This window comes from Symphalangus syndactylus, chromosome 7 (genome assembly GCF_028878055.3).
Source record: "Symphalangus syndactylus isolate Jambi chromosome 7, NHGRI_mSymSyn1-v2.1_pri, whole genome shotgun sequence".
Classification (NCBI taxonomy): Eukaryota; Metazoa; Chordata; class Mammalia; order Primates; family Hylobatidae; genus Symphalangus; species Symphalangus syndactylus.
Window position 1 is genome coordinate 29,562,727 of NC_072429.2, and position 23,443 is coordinate 29,586,169.

The following is a 23,443-nucleotide window of genomic DNA, read 5'->3' on the forward strand; positions in this document are numbered from 1 at the left end:
CTCTGCTCTCGCCTGATAAACAAGGGCTTTCACTGCTTGTTTTGATTTTGTTCCCAGCTAAAAGAACATTTAGTGCTTTTGAACAGGTGGGAAGAGGCCATGGAGACACATATATCCCAAATCTTATTTTCCCATAAGATATGCTCATTATTGGAAAACTAGAAGATACAGATAAACAAAAAAGAAAAAAAATCCCGCCACTTGGAGCTAATCACTGCTAACCATTCGGCATAAAGAATAACTCTGTTTCTCAAAAAAGAGGTGACCAAATGATTTCTCAGAAAAATGTGTGCTGTACTACAGTCTCCTGAAGTAAGTGACCCAGGACTTAAGTGGGTGGGTAGGTCAAACCCTAAGAAATCACCCAAAATCACTGCATTGCAGCCCCAAATTTATTTTTCTCTCATCTTTTTTCCATAAGCTATTATTTATTAAGTGTTAACTATGTATACAAAGGACTCTTGGGAGGCCAAGGCAGGCAGATCACGAGGTCAGGAGTTCGAGACCAGCCTGGCCAAAATAGTGAAACCCTATCTCTACCAAAAATACAAAAATTAGGTGGCCCTGGTGGCACATGCCTGTAGTCCCAGCTACTCAGGAGGCTGAGGCAGGAGAATTGCTTGAACCTGGGAGGCGGAGGTTGCAGTGAGCTGAGATCACGCCACTGCACTACAGCCTAGGCAACAGAGCAAGACTCCGTCTCAAAAGAAAACAAAACAAAAACAAACAAACAAACAAAAAAACAGGTAGTGTCTCATTTTATCCCTATGGTAACCCTAAGAAGTGGATTCTGATATTCCCTTCATTTCTATAGATAAGGAAACAGGCTGGGAGAAGCTGAGTAACTTGCACAATATCACATAGCGAGTAAGTAGCAGGGTGAGGACTGGGACCCTAGGAATGATGCTAGAGTCCTAGTTCACTGTCACTTTATTTTTACACTTTGTCCACTTAAAATAAAAACCAACTTTATTTAAAAATAATGTTAGACTTACAGAAAAGTTGTAAAAACAGCATACCCTGCATATCCTTTACCCAGCTTCCCCGCTGTTAACATCTGGCGGAACCATAGTACAATTATCAAATGAAGGAAATTAACTTTGGTACAACACTATTAGCTGAATGACAGGCCTTATTCGGGTTTCACCAGTTTTCCCACTGAAGTCCTTTTCCTGTTCTAAGATTCAATCTAGGATTCCATGTTACATTTAGTTGTCATGTTCCCTTATTCTTTCCTAATTTGTAACAGTTTCAGTCTTTCCTGTCTCTCAAGACCTGCACACTTTTGAAAAGTATCATTCACTTTTTTTTTTTTAGAATGGCACTCGATTTGGGTTCATCTGATATTTTCTCATAATTAGATTGAGATTGTGCATTTTGGCAAGAATATATGATGACAACAATAATATGTCTTACTGGTGATATTAACTTTGATACTTGGTTAAGATGGTGTCTGCTAATTCTCTCCATTGTACAGTCATTCTTCCCTTTGTAATTAATAAATATCTTGGGGGAGATACTTTGAGACTATGCAAGTATCCTGTTTCTTCTCAAAGATTTTTTGGTTAAAAATTTTTTTTATTGTGGTAAGATGTACATAAAATTGAACATTTTAACCATTTGTAGGTGTACTGTGGCATTAAGTACATTCACACTGTTGTGCAACTATCAGCACTATCCTTTTCTAGAAGTGACTCTCACCTTCTCCAACTGAAACTCTGTATCTATCAAACAGCATCTTCCTCTTCCCTGGCGACCACCATCCTTCTTTATGTCTCCATGAATCTGCCTACTGTAGGAACCTCATATAAGAGAAATCATGCAGTGTTTTTCTCAAAGTTCTGCCCACTTATTTTAGCAACCATTGACAGATCTTGCCTACAATTTTTATTATGTTCTAATGGTGATTTTCCATTTCCCATTCCTTCTGTTCATCTGCTTTTGAAAGCACTGAAATCTTCCTTTGATTCACTGAAAGAACGACCAGTCAAGTTTACTCTAATTCTTGAAGAGAGAGAATTGGCAGAGAGTCGTTTAAATTGCTGTTTTCTGGGAGAAAGGAGTAGGCCTATTCCAGGCTTGTGCATCAGAACCAGTTACATAATCTGCAGGGTACAATGTTTAATGAAAATGCGGGGCCCTCTTGTTTAAGAACTTCAAGATAGTGACAGCAGAGTGGTAAACCAGCTGCAAAGCCCTTCTGGGCCTTATACTACTGCACACCCGTGAAGCCAACCCTCCTGTGCAATTTTCCCTAGCTTCTTAGGACCCCTCACCTACTTGCTCAGCCTGCAGGATCCTACGGACATGTAGCTGTGTCTGAGGGTTGGCCATCTCTAGAAATCTCAAGGAGATCCCCTCCACGCTATCGTTCCCAAGGCAATCAGGAACATAAGATTATTCTTATTCTGTGTAAGTTTTTCTTTCCCAGCTCCATTCAGATGGGAAAGAGACTCACTGCCCCTCTTTAACTGGCCCAGCACTAGACTAACTACAGTCCCCATCTAGGCTTCTAGCCTGAGAAATCCCAGAGCAGAAATCCCACATGCTCCCAGACTCTTACCACAATGGAGGTCAGGTCCTCACTCTCAAAGCGGCTGATAGCCTGGTCCAAGGATTTATACATGGCGGCAGAGATGCGCTGGGTAATGAGTCTGTTCAAGTCAATTGATCTACCCAACAGCTGGATGAAGAGAGAGAGAGAGAAAAGTTACTTAAAATTCACACTGGCCAGGTGCAGTGGCTCATGCCTGTAATCCCAGCACTTTGGGGGACCAAGGTGGGAGTGAGACTGCCAGGTGGGAGGGGTTTCCTGGAGAAACTCCAACCAACCTGTCCATTGAGGTGGAGCCTCGGGAAGTTTATGATATATGCAGCAGGGAGGAGCCTGGCCCCTCCTCTTCCTGTGTGGAACCTGGGATTCCAACGGCCTGGCGGGAAGCTCTCTAGCTTAGGGACTCTGGCCTTGTGAGAGTCCCTGTTTCCCTCCTTTGTTTCCCTTTTCACCCAATAAAACTCTGCTTTACCCACCCTTTAAACAGTCTGCAAGCTTAATTTTTCATGGTCATGGGACAGACAAGAACCCCATCTTTAGCTGAACTGAGAAAAAGTCCTGCGACAGGAGGATAGCTTGAGCCCAGGAGTTTGACACCAGCATGGGCAACATAGTGAGACCCTGTCTCTACAAAAAATAAAAAAAATTAGCCAAGTGTGGTAGTGTATACTTGTAGTCCTAGCTACTTGGGAGGCTGGAGCTGGGAAGATAACTTGAGCCCAAGAGTTTGTGGCTGCAGTGAGCTATGATTGCGCCACTGCGCTCCAGCCTGAGCAATAGAAAGAGACCCCGTCTGTTAAAAAATAAATAAATAAAGATTTGCGCTGACCCCTGACAACTATGTGCATGCACCGATAGGAAACTGGATTAAAATTACAAAGGACATAACTGGGACGAATCGGAACTGTATTTAGAAAGCAGTATTGTTAAATTTCCTGAGTATCATCATTCTATTCTGTTTTCATAAGACAATGTCCTTGTTCTTAGGAGATACAGGCCGAAGCATTCAGGGGTGAAATGTCATGATTTGGCAACTTAAACTCTCAAATGGTTAAGAACAAAAGTATGTATATTCATCCCACACACACAGACATACACACTGTATAAGTGCTAGAGAGAAAATACATACACAAGAGACAGAATGTGAACTAAATATGGTAAAACATTAATAATTGCAAATCTGGCTACGGGATAAATAAGTGTTTATCGTATTATTCTTTCAACTTCCCTGTAGGCTTGAAACACAGGAAGTTTAGGAAAAATACGATTTACTCAGGCTATGGGAAGAGGTTCAGGGTAGGCTCTGGCTTCTGCTGACATCCTAAATTTAGCCCTGAGGTTCTTCCTGCATCTTTCCTGCGCTCAATTCAGTCACCAGGGCACAGCAGCTGTCTCAGCAAGGGCCCACTTTGTGCCTTCATGAGGGAAAATTTAAAAGCAAGAGGATGAAGGTCTGATTACAGGATGGAAAATATAGCTTAAGGTACTTTCCACTGGGGTACACGCGGGCATTACTGCAGCAGCTATGTAGATAGCAATGAACATTTGTCGAGTACCTGCTGTGTCCACAGCACTTTGCTAGGTGTCAAATGATTATTCTTAATTATCTTATTTTTCAACTTCTCTTTTGGCATAAATTTTCTACCAACTGACTAGGGCCCCTTATAGCCATCTTATGCACACATAAAGCCCTCAGTATTTAATATCCTGTGGCTAATTCTGGCTGCATTGTAACCGATAGCAGTAATCTTCTGAGAGGCTGAAAGAAAAGCTCTCACTGAGCCACTGCTGTTGACAGAAGTACAAATTCTATTTTCCCCCCTCTTAATGATTCTCCATTTCCCTTGGATTTCTCATAGCAATGGGGATGTCCAGGGTTTCTGAGATGAATTCTTTCCTTTTCACCTCTGGCATGGTCTTAGCCTCAGCCTGGCCCTTTCACAAAGACCAGGACCACATAATAGGCACACAGACATCACAGCATAAAGGCCATTTTGCCACCCGTTTGGCCAACAGCAGGTATCTAGGAAGAGGGCTCAACATCTGCTGGGGCATCTCTTATGCTGTCTGTCTGTCTCACATTAACATTGTTAAATGGGGATGTTTCTCAGTTCCCAGCAACATTTCCTCTATATATATAGGGTCAAATGTTAATAGAAACCAACTCTACATACAAAAAAACCCAATTTCTACCGTGGATTTGCCCTGACATGCTTTCGTTTCAGAGGCGCCACAGTCTTCCTCACTTAGACCGGCACTCGGGTCCTGTTCAGGGACAGATTTACCCATCTCTGAGTGGCAGTCCCAGCTGAAAAAAGTGGGCTGCAGCTTATGATGAGAAGACAGAGGCTTTGGTTGCCATAACTTGTCAGAGGTTGGCTATAGATGGGTGGAGAAGCCCAGAACTTAAGCCAAAGGAAGCCCAATGCCTCTTTATTGTTTATGAGCTCCTGAGGCTGTGCTACAGCCAGGCTCAGAAACCCACACTGGCAGCACTGGGCAGACAATACCCAGGCCTGATTTCTGATCTCTATGCTGACTTCGCAGCTGCTCTCTCCTGCTCTTTCCATCTCCATGGTGGCTTCCGCTCCCCATACCTGGACGTGTCTCTGCTTCAGCAGTGTTTCATAGCGATTGGACGGTGGATACGGAATGATGACACCATAATTCTTACACTCAGCTCGAAAACGTTTATCCAACAGGACACTGGAAGGAATAAAAGTGAAACAAGGCCAGTAAACAGATAGTGAATGACTCTCAACTGCCCAGATACATCTATTTCAGATCATAGGATCTACCCACAGAGCACTATCTTATATATCTTAAGTAAAATTGTTTTCTGCTCTAGACAAGTAGCGTCAAATTTCTTTTCAGTCACCGAAGCTCAATATGTGAAACAGAGTTTCTAAGTTAAAGATGGGCAACACAGAAGTTGAGCCACTTTCCTCTTTTATTCATTTACCACAAAAGCAATTGAATGCCTGCTTGGTGTATCCTAGGAAACATTCTGGGTACTGGGAATACAAAGTTCCTGTCCTCATGGAGTTTATATTCGAGTGAGGAAAGACTGATAATATAAACACAAACAGAGGAATGGAATAATTTCAGATAATAGGTAACAGTTGCATAGTGTTATTTCCCAGGCACTTTAAACACACACACACACACACACACACACACACACACACATACACACATCATTTTAAATCTCACCACAACCCTATGAGCTGAGAGTGTTACTATCTTTCACACTAAGGCATGGATTGCAGAGGAGAAGTGCTTTGAAAATAAGAAAATGGGATCATTTGGAGTTAGGAAGTCAGGCAAAGTCTCTCTAAAGAAGTTTTGCTAAACAGAGACCTGCATGATAAAATTGGAAAGATCTAGGGGAACACTATCATTGACACAACAAGCTTGGTTACGTTTGAGAAAAGGAGAGATGGCCAGTGTGGATAAAGTATAGCGCAGGTTGGAGAGCATGGTGCAAAATGAATTTATAACATTAGGCCAGGGCCAAACCAGGTAGGGCCACACAGGCCATAGTAAAGAGGCTAGGTGTATTCTAGACATAACTAAAAGGCACTGAAAGGTTTTACGCAAGAAAGAGACAGCATCTATATCTACACTGTCCAAAGTAGTAGCCACCAGCCACATGTGCCTACTGAACACGTGAGATGTGGCTGCTCCAAATTGAGATGGGCTGTAAACAGGATTTTGAGGACTTAGAAGAAAAGAATGAAAAATCTCTAATAATTTCTATATTGAGTATATGTCAAAATTATAATGTTTTGGATATGTGGGGTTAAATAAAATATATTATTAAAATTAATTTCATCTGCTTCTTTTTCCTTTTTAAAATACGTCTGCTAAAAAATTTCAAATAACATCTCTGGCTCACATTTGTGGCCGCATGGCATTTTGAATGAACAGGACTGACCTAGCTGATGGTTTTCTTCCTGGGCTTTCTCTGAATCTCTCAACCTCCTCAACTTCCCACACTTTAAAAAATCACTGATCTTACAGGGAAGGGTGTAGATAAAAGCCCACATGTCTGATGAAGGAAGACCCAGGGTTCGACACGCCTGAGTCTGTTTATATAGATGATGGAACAGTGTATTTGGAATCAGAATTGTCTTACAGAAGCCAGAAACCCAACTCACTGTTAGAACCACATCCCATTCAATCCACAGATGCCTATTGACTACTTTGTGAAAGGCTGTGTTCTCTGCTTTCCTTGAAATCCTACGTGTATGCTTTCTATACTTTACAGCATTTCAGAGTCGTGTTATTTAATGCACATCCTATGTTAACAGAAACTTGTGTGTGCTGCACATCAACTCCTCTTTGAAATATATCAGGGCCACTTTGGCTGTTAAAAGCAAAATGAAGCAAATCCTTTTCATAGAAAAATTATTAAAGTAAGGAACTATCCTTGAAATTACTGGTTGGTATGTTTGGATTTCCAATAAGAAAGGAAATACCTATATAGAAAATTTAAGGTTTTCCTCGATCAGTGCTGTTACAGGTCCTTGAAACCCAAGAACTCACGAGGGTCTGAATCAACATATACTGGCAATACCAAGGAGCCTCTAAGCCTGATACATCTCTGATCCAGACTTCTTCACTGGCCTCCTGTCTGGTTTGCACACACCCATTCTTCTCCAATTCATTCTCCATACATTTATATTTTTAAGAGAGTAAACTTTCAAAAGTAAATAAAAATCGAATCGGGTCACTGTTGTACTTTTGAAGCCATCCAGAGGCATTCCACTCCTGGGAGAAACAGCTACAAAGCTGGTGTGCTCTGGCTCTGCCCCCTCCCCAGCCTTAGCAGGCAGCCTGCCCCCTCTAGTGGTGGTAAAGAGACACTGACATGTATTAATCCACAGGAATCCTCCCACAGCCCTGTGAGGCTGGCATGCTGTTATCATCATACTCCCACCACAGGGTCCTTGCACAAGCAGTTCCTTTTGCCTGCAACTTCCTGCCCCATCCTTCACCTCGTTTTACTTCCTTCACTCCTACCAACTTCAGATAAGAACTCAGATGCCACTTCCGCAAGATGGCCTTTCTAGTTCCCTGCCCCTAAAGGTTTAACCGTGGTATGTTCCCATGAGCTTTTCCCTCACAGACAGCATGTAACCTCCTTGTCACTGTGCATTCATCGGCTTTTAGTCAATGTCTGTCTTTCCTGCTAGACTGCAGGCTGTGTGAGGTTAGCCCTCTATCTGCCTAGTTTCCTTTCCACTCTATCTCAGCACCCAGTCCGGGCCCATGGAATGGCTCTGTTTTCCTAAGGTGCTAAAGAAGAAGGGAAGTTTCACAACAGAAAATCATGTCTTCCAGGTGGCAGTCTTAAGAGATTGCTACTCACAGCTCTGGGGCTTTCCTACCTGCCAGCCATGGCTTTGTAGTAAGCAAAGATCTGGTCTGCCAGCTTGTAGACAAACTGATCAAAACACAGGTTCACCTGGTGGAGAGGAAGCAGGAAACATCACTGGTGCCCATTCAGGTTTATCACAGAAACCAAGCCAACTGAAAGAGAGCAGTGAGGCAGGATTGCCCAGAGTGCATTCTGGGGAAAGACGCTTTGAAGGGGAAAAAGATTCTGCGGCTAAGTTTGGGAGGTTTGGTCCCTTGCTCTCAGGGTCCTCAGTCAGTCAACAGACAAGGCAAAGTTCAAAAAGGACCCAATCTCCCCATGGCCCCCCTCCTCAGCTGTTTCGAGGCTGACTGCCTGGAGGGATGCAACAGACAGACCGTCAGAACCCGTCAGTGCTCAAATTCATCCGCTAACTCGGCAGCGTCCCCATCCATCTCTTCTGACAGATGTTATTTTTCATTGTATTTTTCTTTGATTTGCAATTTTTTTTTTTTTTTGAGACAGAGTCTTGCTCTGTCACCTGGTCTGGAGTGCAGTGGTGTGATCGCAGCTCACTGCAAACTCCGCCTCCCAGGTTCAAGTGATTCTCCTCCTTCAGCCTCCCAAGTAGCTGGGATTACAGGCACCCACCACCACGCCTGGCTAATTTTTGTATTTTTAGTAAAGACGGGGTTTCACCATGTTGGCCAGGTTGGTCTCGAACTTCTGACCTCAGGTGATCCACCCACCTTGGCCTCCCAAAGTGCTGGGATTATAGGCATGAGCGACCGCATGTGGCCACAAATTTGTTTATGAAGTTGATAGTCACATTTAAAGGCACCTTCCTTCAAACTTTGCTTAGACATCTTTGGTTTTTAATGAATAAAGTTGCCATTTCAGGGTCTCATCATCAGTGATAGACTGTGATGCTCAGGTGGGAAGATAATTCACACCAGACACGAAGAATCAAACCAAATATTTCAGAAATGGCAAGAGCAGGACATGACCATGAGATGGGGCAAAGGCAGTAGCTAGGTAAGAGTCAAAGGAAACAGATCCTATTTACTGTCAGATTTAATATTTTAAGTCTTTCATGTTTAATATTTATGTGATTAACCTTTGGTCCTTTTTTCACCAGACTCTTGGCTCCATAAGCTTAATGATTCAAAAAGCTTTCAGATCTTTCATCTCACACCCTACGTGGTATGCAGAACACAAAACCCCAGTGCTGTGTTTAGCGCTTTCCTCAGACCCAGGTCACTGAGGCCTCTGCCCTGCACTTTGAGCTTCAAAGGTCATCAGCGGACCTCCCTCCAAGCAAAGAATCCATAAGGTCAAGGTGGGCGTGTGCACTCAGGCCCCATTCTCCCCTTCTAGAACCAGCTCTGAGAAGCCTTCTACAGGCAGCTTAAGCCTCTTCCGGGGCCACGTGCTCTCTTCCCTGGCTTCCCCTCTGAGGGTGGACTCCATTATGGGTGTGTGTGACCCTAGGTTTTAGGTCTAGCTAAGGGCCACTGTTTTTGAGCAGAGTCGGCATGCAGAGCTTGGGTAGTTATACACATGCACACGAAGCCCTTCATGGTGCAGCACAGAGTTTGTGGGTGGGAAGAGAAAGGCAGCAGGCCCTGAGCTGGGTGTCTCAGTTTGTACTTCTGCCCTCAGAGGTTACACAGGCCTTCTGATGGCCATGATTACAGAGATTCCTCTCCAGAACAAGTCACTGATACTCCTACTTCACGCTAATAGCAAAAGACTGGAAAAGTCCGGAATTTGGAACAAGATAAAAGGAGCAAAAAGAGAAGCACGTCACTTGCCTCAGCTTCGATCTCATCGTACAGGAACTGCTTTTTAAACTTGGTCAGAGCATAGTAGGCGCTGTCGTTGTACAGATCCAAAGGGTAGAGGACATACCTGAAGAGGGAAAAACATAGCCAGCCGCTTACTAAGGATCCCCCGTAAGGAAGACAGCTTTATACTTGCTTGGGAAATAGAAACAAGTTCACAGTCAGGAAAAGACCATCTTTCATCCTTCTCTGATGTTCCTTGAGCCTCTACCACTTAGAAGCAACTTACTTTACAGTCAGTCCAAAGAAATAAGAAGTCCAGAGTGCAAATAAAACCAAGACTTGTAAAAATTCATCTGGGACTAAAACACATAGGTAGCAGTTAAGAATACAAGCTACCTGCTCCTGAGATGATTCTTTTCTGAGCATAGCTGTTATGAGGCTGACAAGGCATAGGAAGGGCAGTTGGGCTGGGAAACTTCAGAATTTATCTGCAAGGCTGAATTAAATGATTCCGTCTGGCTGAGCTCTCCCCATGGTGGGGCATATGGCCTCATTTCTTGTCAACTCAGTGCTTCCTTCTGGAAAGAATGCATCTCCCTGGCAAACTGCCCTCTACTTGTACCCCAGGAGCCACCTGCTGGCCCAATCCTGCCTCTTACTCCATCATGGAAGGTTCTTTGGTTTCCAGGATATGGTCCGTTAGAATCCAGGGCATGGACATCTCGATGGGAAACTGGATTCGTCGGCCCATGGTTAACTCCAGGAAGAATTCTCGGAACCAGAGCTGGGAGAGGTCACAACACTGCTGCAGGGCTTCTGAAAGCATAAGGGAACGAGCCTTCAGTTACTTTTAGCACTAAAAGACCTTAGTTCTCATTGTTTTTATTAATTTTCATTGTTATTGTCACTGTATTAGGTATGTAGCAGGTACTAATATTGATTAGTAGATCCTGCTCTCTTTTACTTAAAGGCAAGCCTAACATCTACTGCCTCTCAAGCATTTGTTAAGCTTGAGAGGCAGTGGTTGTGGGCTGGTGGGGGAGAAGAGGAGGCAGTGATGTTTTAGAGCTTTGGATGTCCCTATAGTTCCCATCACCCTCCTACAAAGCCATCCTGAAAACCTGCAACCTAAGCATGAAAAGTACGCTCGTGGCCGGGTGCAGAGGCTCATGCCTACAATACCAGCACTTTGGGAAGCTGAGGCAGGCAGATCACTTGAGGTCAGGAGTTTGAGCCCAGCCCGGTCAACACGGCGAAACCCCGTTTCTACTAAAAATACCAAAAAAAAAAAAAAAAAAAATTAGCCAGGCGTAGTGGTGCATGCCTGTAATCCCAGCTACTCGGGAAGCTGAAGCAGAAGGATTCTTTGAACCTGGGTGGCAGTGGTTGCAATGAGCTGAGATCACACCACTGCACTCCAGCCTGAACCTGGAAAGTGGAAGTTGCGGTGAGCTGAGATAGTGCCACTGCACTCCAACCTGGGCAACAGAGCAAGACTCCATCTCAAAAAAAAAAAAAAAAAAGTGTGTTCATTAGACAAACACAGTGTCAAGACAGGCCCCCGAGTGCCCACTTTCAACTGGATTGTGGTTCCTTGACTCCTTGTGTGTGGTAATTGCCAGATCCCATACAGTTTAGAGACCTTGAAGGCCCTTTCCGGGCTACTCTCTAATGGAGAAGTTTGTACTGTTTGTTACAATCACTCTTTTCAGTGCCAGCAGACATATTAAGACTCATGTTCCTGAGATACTACTCTTCCTCTGCTCTGGACATCCATCTTACTAAAAGGAGAGGAAGTGTGAAGAACACAGGACTGGGATGCAGCTCAAGAGCCTCGCCTGCTGGCGGCAGCAAGTACTAATTAGCGCTTGGCTGCGGCTGAGTAGCAAAAGTCTAGCATCCGTGTGTCTGTAGGTGCGTATTCTTGTTTTTGATCCCTCTCTACTAAGGACTTTATAACAAATTAGCCACAAGTATCTCCTGGACAAATTTAGCTAGGTCAGAATAGCTGAGTTGAAGCTGGCCTTTCCCAGCTCCAAAAGCCCACTGGAAAGTGAATGTGTTTTTTCCTTGGTGGTGATATGTGCCCTTAGGGTCAACGGTCACGTCCCTTTGCAATGCCTGGCTTGGTGGTCTTAGTGGCTCTGAGAGCCCTCATCCCCTCCGCCCATGCCTTAGCAGGGATGGGATGCAGCTCACCACTGATGTTGAGCAGATGTGTGAAGAAGAAGGACTGTTTGTGAAAGTCCTCTATGGCGAGGACAATGGGTCCGTCGAGGCTGCTCCTCAGGGTCTTCTTGGAGCCGCTTTTGTCTGCGATGAGCGATTCAAGCATGGTCCGCACCATGTACAGCTTGAAAAAGAAAGCAAGATGAAAAGGTCAGAAGCTGGCCCTCTACCCCAGGGAAAAAGGTTGCTTCATGTTGTATTTATGTATTTATTTTTTTTCTGCAGATGTCTGCTCTTAAAAAGCACTGTCCTAAGGAAGCACCAGTTTAAGGTTTGAGAAGTAAATGAGGAACTGTGAAAACCTTCATGGCCAACCCGGGCCCCGTGGCATCCCTGGGCCAGTGGACCTGGCCACACCAGGTAGCTCCCTGCTCTGCTTGGCCAAGGGTGTGTATATCAGAGGAGAACCTCATTATGTGTCACCCTGGAGTCACTCCCTGCTTTCCCAGAGGGCCACAGATGCCATGGGTGGAGCACTGGACTGGGAGTCAAAAGACCGGGGTTCAAGGCCAGGCACTGCTGCTGATTTGCTGTGTGACCTTCGGCAACAAAGCTCCCACTCTGGGCCTCAGTTGTCTCATGTAACATGAGGGGGTTGGACCAGATGCCTTCTCACACCAGTCCCTTTCAGCACTAACATTCTGAGGAACTGAGAAATGGGATAAGATCAGAACGAACCCCCTCCCACACCTGTTCCTGATCCTCAGCGTTTTGAACCCGTGGCTGAGCGATGGCGCCCCCTTGGTGGCATCAGCTGCACTGCACAGCCTGCCGAAGTTCAGGGTGGAAGGCGGGTTAACATTGGTACTTACACAGGAGGCTACTAGACAATTAACTCCCGCTTACAGGGTGCCTTAAGTGCAAAGGATGCAAGTGCGGTGGGGTGGTTCTCTTTGCTAATCTAGATCTCTCCACATCATTTGTCTGTGAATCTTAGGGCTGGAAGGGGCCTTGAGGAGCCAGGCTAGTCCATTCCTGCTGCCTCCTCGAGAAGGGTACCCAAACCAACCCAGCCAGGCGGTGTGATACCAGGGATCGGCAGCCTCTTCGGCCCTGTGTGCCACCAGTGGGGTGAAACAAAGCCCTCGGGGACCACTGACAGGCCTAAGACATAGATAGGAGAGAAGGAAGAGGGAATGGGAGGGCAGGAGAGACAGGGAAGAGGGAGAGAGAGAAAGAGAGAGAGAGAGAGAGAGAAAAGCAAGAGGTATTGTATACGGTGGGAAAGCCGCCGCGACTGCCGGGGGCCACCTCTGAGACACTCCAACCTCCCAGCAACCGCGTTCGTCTTCGCTGCCTCTGGAGCCTCCCTGGGATCTTCCCCATCACATGCCTGGCACTGATGCAGGTAGGGCAGCCACAGAAACGTGTGACCCACCATCCCTGCCACAGGGCTTCCTTTGTGGGAAAGCAGCCACGGTGGCCGTCAATGCCTCAGACAGTCCCCCATCTGCAGCCCTGTTGGGGGGCCCGTCTCATCATCCCTAAGAGCCGAGAAGCACTATTCTCGTGACGGCCTCTCGAGTCCTCAAAGGAAGAATCCAAGTCTAATCTGCTGTGGGTGCTGTCCGATTGATATCCAACTCTAGTTCTTTGAAAACTGGTTTCACCCATAAGAGGGTGAACTTTTTCCCCACGTACTTTTACTTAACAGAGCATTTAATTCACCAAAACAGTCTCTATCCCAACTGTACAAGATGCCCACGTCTACTGTGTCCTGAAGACCGTACCAGAGCCCTGGGTGGGTGTCAGGAGACCTGGGTTCTTGTCCCACCTCCACCTGGGACTCACCTTGTGACTTGGACAAGTCACTTCCCCTCTCTAGACCTCAGTTTCCCCATCTGCAAGATAGGGGGACGGCCTAGGTTTCTCTAATAGCGCTCCCAGCTCTGGTTGTCTACGAGTCTATTCAACATGTCTGTGCCACCTAGCATGACCTGGTGGAGGTTGGGGGTGAGGAAGGATTTACTGCTGGTGACCCACCCCTCTCACATTATCTACACAAATACTCCTTCCTCTCCTCTCCTTTTCTCTCTGCCTGTTAAGCCCCTTCCTCCTCCTTTCCAGTGTCTTTTGTGCCTTGTCTGTCTCCTGCTCACTCATGTCTTAAAACTTACAGAAACATCTGAAAGCCCTGCTCAGTGTCCCCCGGACCTCAACCCTTGATACTACACAGAACTGTTTGCAGGTGCTTCCTTGGGGCGTTCTACAACCAGCTGGTGAGATTGGTGCAAACTGGCAGAGGGCTGTGAAGCCAAGGGGAGTTAAGATGACCCTGCCGAGAACCCCCTCTCCCCTGCCCCAGCCCCCAGCACAGACACAGACGCACACACAGGGAGAAGGGTCAGGGGGTGGGCCTCAGAGGGTCCATCTCGGGTGATTGAGAGCAGAGAGAGGCTTAAAGGTCATGGGAAGTGAGGCCTGTGAGACCCTTAAACTTGCAATGAGAACCATCTGCTTTTTCCAGTACATCAAAAATATTACCAGAAACTACCTATCCTTAAGTAGGTAGCAGGGATTTAACGAAGATGCCCAGATTATTGACCTTTTTTCTGTAATGTTACGACTGCTCTGGATAAGCCACAGGCGACCTCTTGTGCAGAAGCTCTGGCTGGCAACTCTGAGTGTTTCCAAATACTAGACTTCCTCTAAGGGGACAAGGGCTTTCAATACTTGCACTTTTGGAAGGATGTGGAACTAAGGGATATTTTGTTAGTAATACAATCTCATCCAAATCGTTTTCATTTTACAGAGAAGATAATCAGAGCTCAGAGAGCTCGAGGTGCTTGCCCAAGATCACACAGCAAGTCAGAGGCAGAACTTTTAGGGGAAAGGGCCAGGACTTATTAAAGAGGGACAGCATAGATGCATGTAGATAGATTCCACTTTAACCTCCTCCTTCACTTTGGAATCTATACTTCATAGGACTAGAAGATAGCCAGGCAAGGTGGATGTGGTGGTATTATCCCCATTAGCCAGTTTAAACAACTGAGGCACAGAGAGATCTGTAACGTGCCCGAGGTCACACAGGTATCTAGGACTAGAATCCAGGTCTCCTGAATCTTAAGCCAGTGGTCCTCCTTCCTATATCAAAACAAGATGGCAGAATAAGACCAGAGCAGCCACTCAACCCTGCCCCTCCTGACCGAGGGCTCCCAGTCCCACTGCCCATGGCCAGCCATGATGATCTACCATAGCCCGGCTGGCCTCTGAGTCAACGCAGCTGGCCTGTGCCTGGAGCCGCTTACCTGTGTGCTGGATGGCCCCACAGCACGCCGGGGCACCTTGATGTCAAATCCACCTTTGGGGTCCTTCTCCCCTCTCAAGCATGGGTCATTGGGGGGCTCTCGTCCTCCCTCCCAGTCACAGATGGTCTTTCGAATTGCCTGTAGGACACTGGGGAAGGAAGAACTAAGACTCAGACCAGGTTTCACCATGGGAAAAAGGCACTACAAGCTTGTGTTTCTAGGGCCCATGGTGTCCCAGGAACACCCACATTTGAATTCTTGGGGTGCTTGTAAAGCATGCTCATTTCTGCCCCCGTTCCAAAACTCTGGTTTAACAGCTTTAAGGTACAGTCCAGGAACCTGTATTTAAACAAGTGTCCTACATGGTTCTGACGTCCAAGGGATGTCTGAGAACTCAGCTCTGAGCCCATCGAGTGAGACAGAACTTGTGTGAGGCAAGAGGTCTATATTTCCTTTCTGGTTATAGGGGAGTCTCACTGGTCTTATGAAATCTGTGTGTGCTTAGTTTTCATAATAGCTTAGATGTGCTGCATACTTACTCCATGCTGCATGTGCTTAGGTCTATATATGGACGATCTCATTTCATCATCCCAACAGGCAGCAGGTAGCATTATAATCCCCATTTTACAAATGAGGAAAACTGAGGTTTGGAGAAGGTCAGCAACTTGACCAAGTTCGCACAGCTAGATAGCAGTGGATATGGACTTTCAGAGATGAAGGCTTAATTCATCCCAAATGCCCAATCTCCTAAAGAGCCCTCTGGAGCTTGCTGGAAGGACCCATGTGTGTTCAGTGGCTGAGCCAGGATATCCTCTCTGATTGGTACCTGGCATACTTATGTCTGATATGCTCCTGAAAGCATCTGAAAACCCACCTGATGAGGACGTTCTTCTTCTTCCGTACCGCCTGCCGCAAGGGCTCACGCAGCGTCACCTGGGCGAAGTCCTGCAATGCCGCGTAGATGGTGTTCCTGATGGCCTGGTTGAAGACGCTCTCCATCCTGCCCATGAGCACCTGCAGGCCTTTGATCATGGCGATCACCTGGGCAGGAACAGGCCAAGGGTCATGTTCACCATGTCCAGCACACCAGCTGTCTACTACCCATCACCGCCTCACCAGGGGAGGCGGGGAGTGAGATGTCCAGAGGCATGAGGCCAGTGCTACTCAAAGTGCCAGTGCATGGCTAGGTAAGAGACGTGTGTCAGAATGTACGTACATCAGCATTTTGCTTCATTCATTGAGAAAGTCTTGCTACAAAACACAAATGTCAGCTCAACTAACAGCATTCTTCGCAATGCAACTGATTTTCATCCTGGCACGAGCTCCCAATTTTGTTGCTTGCTGCTGACAAATGGCAGCTGGCCCATGGGCCACAATTTGAGCATTCTGAGAAGTGCCCTGGCTTTTGAAGGCCTCTCCATAGACCAGGCACCCACAGACAACATCAAATAGAACTTTTTTAACATAAAATTTTCTAAAGAATTTTTACAACCTTTGTTTTTGAAACCATTTGGCCAGTTGCTGCTTGAGTTTATAAAATCAAAACTTCTCCTGCAGAAGTCATGGGGGAGAATGCCTCTACTCCTCTATTTCCCTTCTCCTTACGCTAACTCACTTATCTGTTTGGAGAGATGGGGATTCAGGTGTGTGTGATGAGAGGAGCCTGGCCTGACCTTGGCTCGCTCTTTTGGGACCTGCCTGCCTGCAAGTATGTGGCCTCCCTTCTAGGTTTCTGGCCGCTTCTTGCAGTAACCATCCCCGCCCATCCCGAGGAAGGGAGGCGTGTATCTATGCAGCTGCTTTGCCTATTACCCAGTGGCAAGTTTAATGAGATGTAGGAGGCATAGGAAGACTGGTGTGGCCTTGGGTGAAAACCACATTCTCTAGTCCAGCTTTACCAGCAGTAAGTCTGAGCCTTTGACACCATTGGCCTCTAACATTAATTGCTCAATTGATTCAGAATTCAGAGGGAAAGGCATGTGGCAGATCGTCCACCTCACAACTGCCACACAGATCACACCCATAATGGCATATTTCACCTTCTACACCAGACTGGAAACACATAGGACAGGGCCCAGCTATGCTGCGCACGCCCAACTGCCAATGTCTGGGCCCATGGTGGGCAGACACATTTTTTGTTGAAAGGAACAAATAAATGAACGAATGAGCTTAGACTCTAAGGCTGTTTTTTTCTCTAAAACTTAAAGGAAAAAAAGAACATTTTTAGATGGAAGTGGTATGAAAACAAGTCAGGAGGTGATGGTTTTCATTGGCACCAACAGTACAATTTTGTTGGCGATAAGCTTTAGTGCAGAGAAATAATGGGAGAGAAGCATTAGAGGACTGTTAGATCATAACAGTTATCTGGGCCCCTGGCTACAGATATAACTAGGAGACATTAGGACAAAGGAAGGAGTAGATAATGAAGATGTCTCAGAATAACTCCAAATACAGAGGAGTGGGCAGGCCTGTTGGATCTAAGGGAAAAATCTTTGCAACTCTAGATAAGGCAAAGATTTCTTAGCTGAAACCCCCAAATCACAAACCACCAAATAACTGATAAATTGGACCTCATCAAAATTAAAAACAGCTGCTCTTCAAAAGGCACCCTTAAAAAATGAAAAGGCAAAGTCACTGATGAGAAAAAATATTTGCGACATATATTTGACTAAAGACTTGTGATCTAAAATATGGAATGAATTCTCACAATTCAATAATAGGAAGACAGAAACCCGATTTTTAAAAAATGGGCAAAAGATCTCAATACTTCACAGAGGAAGATATATGAATGGGATGCAAGACAGGACAGAGGTAAAGGGAATTCTCAAGATAATAAATAATGAGGAGAATCTTGGATCAGTGGCGGGGCTGGTCTAAAGACAAACCCATTCAGATTGGAAAGAAGAGAGCTTGCGGAGGAATGGCTCCAAGAAAAAAAGAATAATACCAAAACTCATCAAATGATGACTGTGATGGACTATTTTGTAAGGAGTTTAACATTTTGTTGGTATGTTTGGGGTTGCCTTTTTGATAGACTCACAGAAAACAAAATAAACAATAAAGTATTGCTAATTCTATGAAGAACAAAAAGTTGTGCAAGAAAATAAATGGATTCACATTAGATCATGTGGCTCAGTGACCGACAACAGTTACTTGGTTATAATAATAATAAGGTAACCATTGATTTTTACCAAAAAGTGTAAAATTACCATGATGGGAAGATGGGGGAAGGAAACCAGGTGTGTTTCAGGGATGGGAGGTAGGAAGGAGAGAGCTATATCCTCATTTCCCAAAGTAGAAAATCAATAGAAAATGTCATAAACTGAAAAACCAAGAAATAGTCTCATAAGCCTGTTAGAACTAGGGAGATAAATACCACGAGGAATCGCTTAACAAGTTGAATGGTGTTTCCTATTTGGGGATTCAGAATGTAATAACATGGTGCAGCCAGGTTACTACTTTTGCTTTGTTTCATTATTAAAGGCCACATTGAACTACTTTTCTTTTTAATTTTTTTAAACACGTTTTATTAATGAGATAAAAATGATAAAACCTCTCAATGTATAGTAAAGTAATGACTAGACGGAAATAGAGTGACATGTTCTTGGTGGTTGTGCTTGGATGATGATATAAGGTTGTGGGAAGGTGAAGGTAGAAGTGGGGTTGGGGGAGCATCTTCTAATCACTTACAGTGCATACACATCTCTTTTATTAAGGAAATAAATGTATAAATAGTTTTATAAAGTTGCATTTACCCTCTGACTGCCTCACTTTAAATAGGCTTGAGGATGACTTTGTCCTCTGGTGATGACTGCAAAACTTTCTTCCAGGTTGCCCATTAGTAATGGAAGTGCCAAGGGGTCCGGAGCCACTCAGGACAATGTCAAGAGTGATTATGAAATTATGCCACTGAGCCTCAGTCCTTTAAAGTGAAGCTTGCAGAGATGACGACTCTAACCTTTTACATTTGTATGACCCTTTAAGTTTTCAGAGCTCATCTACATTCATTATCTTACTTGACAATTATTGTTTGATTCTCCACAGTAACCCTGGGATGGGGCAGGGGAGAGATGATTAGCTCCATTTTACAGATAAGGAATCTGAGGCTCTGAGAGCTGAAGTGACCAGAGGGCCCAGGGCTGTGATCCAGGTCTCTGATTTCTAGATTCATCTCTTGTAGGTTTCAAATGGTCCTCAAAGAAATAGCTGTCACTCACAACCTAGTGTAAAGGAGTTTTCCTCCCAAATAGAAACATTTTGTAATCAAACAAAACACAATACAAAAGGTTATAAATCAGACAGACCTGTTTCCAGAAATTACTACTGTTCATGGTTTGGTATACATCATAAATATTTATGTCCTTCAGTTTTGCACAAATATATAAAAGTATATTATATTTTGGTATAAGTGGAATCATTTTATATGCTGTTCTGTTTTTGGTCTAAATGTCTATGTTGGGATTTTTATTTTTTATACGTTGATATATGTATTTAGATATATTACATATTTCTTTACATATTTTAAAATATCCACATTTATGTGTATATGCATATTTATTTCTAGATATATTTTTGCTTCTTCCCTGTATGCATGAAAACTACAGATATGCTGTTCTTTGTTTCTAACTTAACAATATGCTGAGCATAGCCTTCCATGTAGGTATGTCTTTTTTACTTTTTATTTATTTTTTTTAAGACAGAGTCTCACTCTGTCACCCAGGCTGGAGTGCAGTGGCACCATCTTGGCTCAGTGCAACCTCCACCTCCCGGGTTCAAGCGATTCTCCTGCCTCAGCCTCCTGAGTAGCTGGGATTACAGGTGTACACCACTATGCCTGGCTAAATTGTTTTTGTATTTTTAGTAGAGATGGGGTTTCACCATGTTGGTCATGCTGGTCTTGAACTCCTGACCTCAACTGATCCACCCGCCTCAGCCTCCCAAAGTGCTGGGATTATAGGTGTGAGCCATGGTATACCTTTTTTAGAGACTGCATAGCATGCAATGATGTAGCTGAATCTTAACTTATTAACCTGGTTCCATACCGAAGAACATTTAAGTTGTTTCATATATTTTGGTATTATAAACAACACTGTGATAAATATCCATGTACAAATATCTGCACAGTTGGCTTATTTCCTTGGGATATATTCCCAGAAGAACTTGGCCAAAGGGTATGCACATTAAAAACATGAGTACATATAATCAGATTGCTCTCATAGAAAGCCTACAAAACGTAGACTGACCACTAAAGACATGAGAATGTCTATTTCCTGCACTTTAACCTGCAACAGGCATCATCCAGCTGTCAAATCTCTGCTATCCTGATGGTAAACACTGTATCCCATCTTATTCCAATCTGTAGCTCTCTGACCACTGGCCAGTTTGGGCATCTTTCATACCTCTTGTAGCCATTTGTTCTTCTTTTGTTTCTTCCATTGGTTTCTTTGTGCCCATTTTTTTCCAGTGGAATGGATGTTTTTCTTTAGATTTTTAAGAACAGAATGAGTTTCTAATCAATTCTGAGTAGCAGAATAACTTCTGACAGATTAATTTAGATGGGAGGACAGGGAAGAGCACGAAAATTAGGGCGACCGATGCTGTTTTCTTGCTCAGAACTACTCAGGAACCACCATGAGCTGCAGCCTCGGGGAGGGAGGGAGATGCAGGGAGTCTGCACCTACCTCAACGAAGGCAAATTTTTCCTCACTGGTATAATTGTAGCGTGTGGCTCTCTCATATTCCTCCGCGGTACCAGGACAGTCCTTGTTGCAGAACTTGTCTGTGGGATGAACCAGCTTCCAAGAGTACTGGGGAGAGTGGGAACAAACCAAACGTCCATCAACTGATGAACGGACAAACAGAATGTGGTGGATCCATGCAATGGAATATTATTCAGCTGGAAAAAAGGAATAAAGTACTGATTCATGCTACAACATGAAAAACCTTGAAGTATGCAAAAGAAAAGAAGCTTGATACAAAAGACCACGTATCATATGATTCTATTTATGTGAAACATCCAGAATAGGGAAACCTATAGAGGTAGAAAGTAGATTGCTCAGGGCTAGGGAGATGGGAGGGGAGATAACACAGGGTTTCTTTTTGAAGTGATAAAAATGTTCTAAATTTGACTGTGGCTATACAACTCTGTGGATATACTAAAAACCAATGAACTTACACTCTAAATGGGTAAATGGTATGGCACATGAATTGTAACTCCATAAATCTGTTAAAAAAAGAGTACTAAGGGGAGATGGAAGCAGATTCCAAGGAAAGAGAGGTCAGTGTGAGGCCCTCTACCCAGAGACACCTACCACCTCCATGACGTGGGCGCTCCACTTGGATAGAAGCTGCAGACCCCGCAGGGCTAAGTCAAAGAGCTCGCGATACTCCTCGTCTGACTTCTGGCTGTCCAGCCCTGAGCCCGTCACCACCTGGGGAGCATCAGGTGTCATACTCACGGTCTATGTGCCTGACACTTTTATATGTTATCTCATTGATTCCCCCAAGAACACTGCAGGGAAGTGCTATTATTACATCCCCTTGACAGATAAACTGAGGCTCAGACAAGTGCCTTGCTGAAGTCCACATGGTTTACAAATCACTGAAGGTTTATAAATCACTGAAGTGCACACGATATAGTAACTCAGGAACATATACCTACATAGAGATATTAAATATATGTATGCAACGATATGTTTTTCTTTTTTTCTTCTTTTAGAGACAGGGTCTCACTGTGTTGCCCAGGCTGGTCTCCTAGGCTCAAGCAATCCTCCCGGCTCGACCTCCCATAGTGCTGGGATTACAGACGTGAGCCACCACACCGAGCCCCAACAATATTTTTTACAAAGCAATCTTACTCTTAATATATGGGATTCCTTTTGATTTTCTATTCTATATTTATATAAAAATGCTAATCACAAACACTAAGTTGATTTCACAACTCATTAGACATGACTCACTGATTGAAAGGCAGTGGATAAACATCTATATGATATTCCACAATGATACAGAATATATGTGTATGCACAGACATACTCCATGTGTGTATATATGTACATACACATATATACATATACAGCCGGTCTTCATTATTGGCGGATTCTGTATTTGTGAATTCCCTTACTGGCTAAAATTTATCTGTAACCCCAAAATCAACACTCATGGTGATTTCTCAGTCATCTGCAGACACACACCCACTCCCAGCTGAAGTCAGACAAAGTGACTCTGCCTTCTTGTTTCAGCTCTCATACAGTAAACAAGTGTCTTTTTTGAAGTCTACTTAGTGCCATGTTTTCTATATTTTTATGCTTTTTACTCTAATTGTTCAATTTAAAATGGCCCCCAAGCTTAGCGCTAATGTGCTATATAGTGTTCCTCTATGCAAGAAAGCTGTAACATGCCTTATGGAAAAAAATACGTGTTCTAGATAAGCTTTGTTCAGGCGTGAGTTACAGTGCTGTTGGTCATGAGTTAATGAATCAACAACAGAGATCACATCAAGTGTCTTTAAACAGAAGCACATATAAAACAAGGTTATATATGGGTCAGTTGATGAAAATGTTATGACCAGAGGCTCACAGGGCTGTAACTCTGATTTCTCCTTGGAGCAATGATTCAGTATTTGCCACTTCAGAGTTCATGGCCATTTTACAGAACTACTGTGAATAATGAGAATCAACACGTATAGAGCATATAATTTTAAAAAATATATTTGGCCAGACTCATTCTTAGACCACACCAAAATGTGAGTAGGAATTAAGAGCTCTGGCTGGGCGCAGTGGCTGATGCCTGTAATCCCAGCACTTGGGGAGGCTGAGGCAGGAGAATCGCTTGAGTCCAGGAGTACAAGACCAGCCTGGGCAACATAACGAGATCTATTTTTAAAAAAGAAATAAAATATTTAAAAAAAATTTTTTAAAGAGCTAAGTTATTCCTGTAACTTCAGTTCAACTGATTGGTACATATGTTTAGAAAGCTAAAGTTCTGGGCTTGACCTTGGTCCCTGTGGGCCACAAGTCTAATGACCACAAGTCATGGTCTAATGGCCACGAGTCCTTGCATCTGTCAGACAGTCTCCATTTCAGGTACGTTGCTCCGTGATCAAAGGCATCTCCTGAGTTGGGGTTTGGGAAGTACAGTCACCATGGCTGTTAGCCACATGGTGGAAGCAGTGAGCATACGTGGGTCAGTGCACAGTCACCCACGAGTGTTATGTAATAAAGGAATCTGAGTCAGGGGATCAGTGTTTATCAAACAGCATATT

At 44.3% G+C, this 23,443-nt stretch overlaps 1 protein-coding gene across 16 annotated transcripts in view; it reads right to left on the reverse strand.

The window, feature by feature from the left end:
* The window catches only part of CYFIP2 (cytoplasmic FMR1 interacting protein 2), a 133,726-nt gene that overhangs the window by 63,686 nt on the left and 46,597 nt on the right, over positions 1 to 23,443 (reverse strand). For 11 of the 16 annotated variants that reach the window (XM_063642650.1, XM_055285468.2, XM_063642653.1 and 8 more), the window contains 10 exons: positions 21,492 to 21,611; positions 20,862 to 20,987; positions 16,055 to 16,221; positions 15,181 to 15,328; positions 11,903 to 12,056; positions 10,363 to 10,519; positions 9,731 to 9,827; positions 7,948 to 8,024; positions 5,152 to 5,260; positions 2,564 to 2,683 (listed from right to left, as the gene is read on the reverse strand). In XM_063642650.1, coding sequence (XP_063498720.1) covers positions 2,564 to 2,683; positions 5,152 to 5,260; positions 7,948 to 8,024; positions 9,731 to 9,827; positions 10,363 to 10,519; positions 11,903 to 12,056; positions 15,181 to 15,328; positions 16,055 to 16,221; positions 20,862 to 20,987; positions 21,492 to 21,611 — 1,275 coding nt within the window. Of the gene's footprint in view, positions 1 to 2,563; positions 2,684 to 5,151; positions 5,261 to 7,947; positions 8,025 to 9,730; positions 9,828 to 10,362; positions 10,520 to 11,902; positions 12,057 to 12,961; positions 13,037 to 15,180; positions 15,329 to 16,054; positions 16,222 to 20,861; positions 20,988 to 21,491; positions 21,612 to 23,443 lie in introns of all 16 variants that reach the window. The other 5 variants (XM_055285473.2, XM_063642644.1, XM_063642645.1 and 2 more) reach the window with 1 other exon arrangement.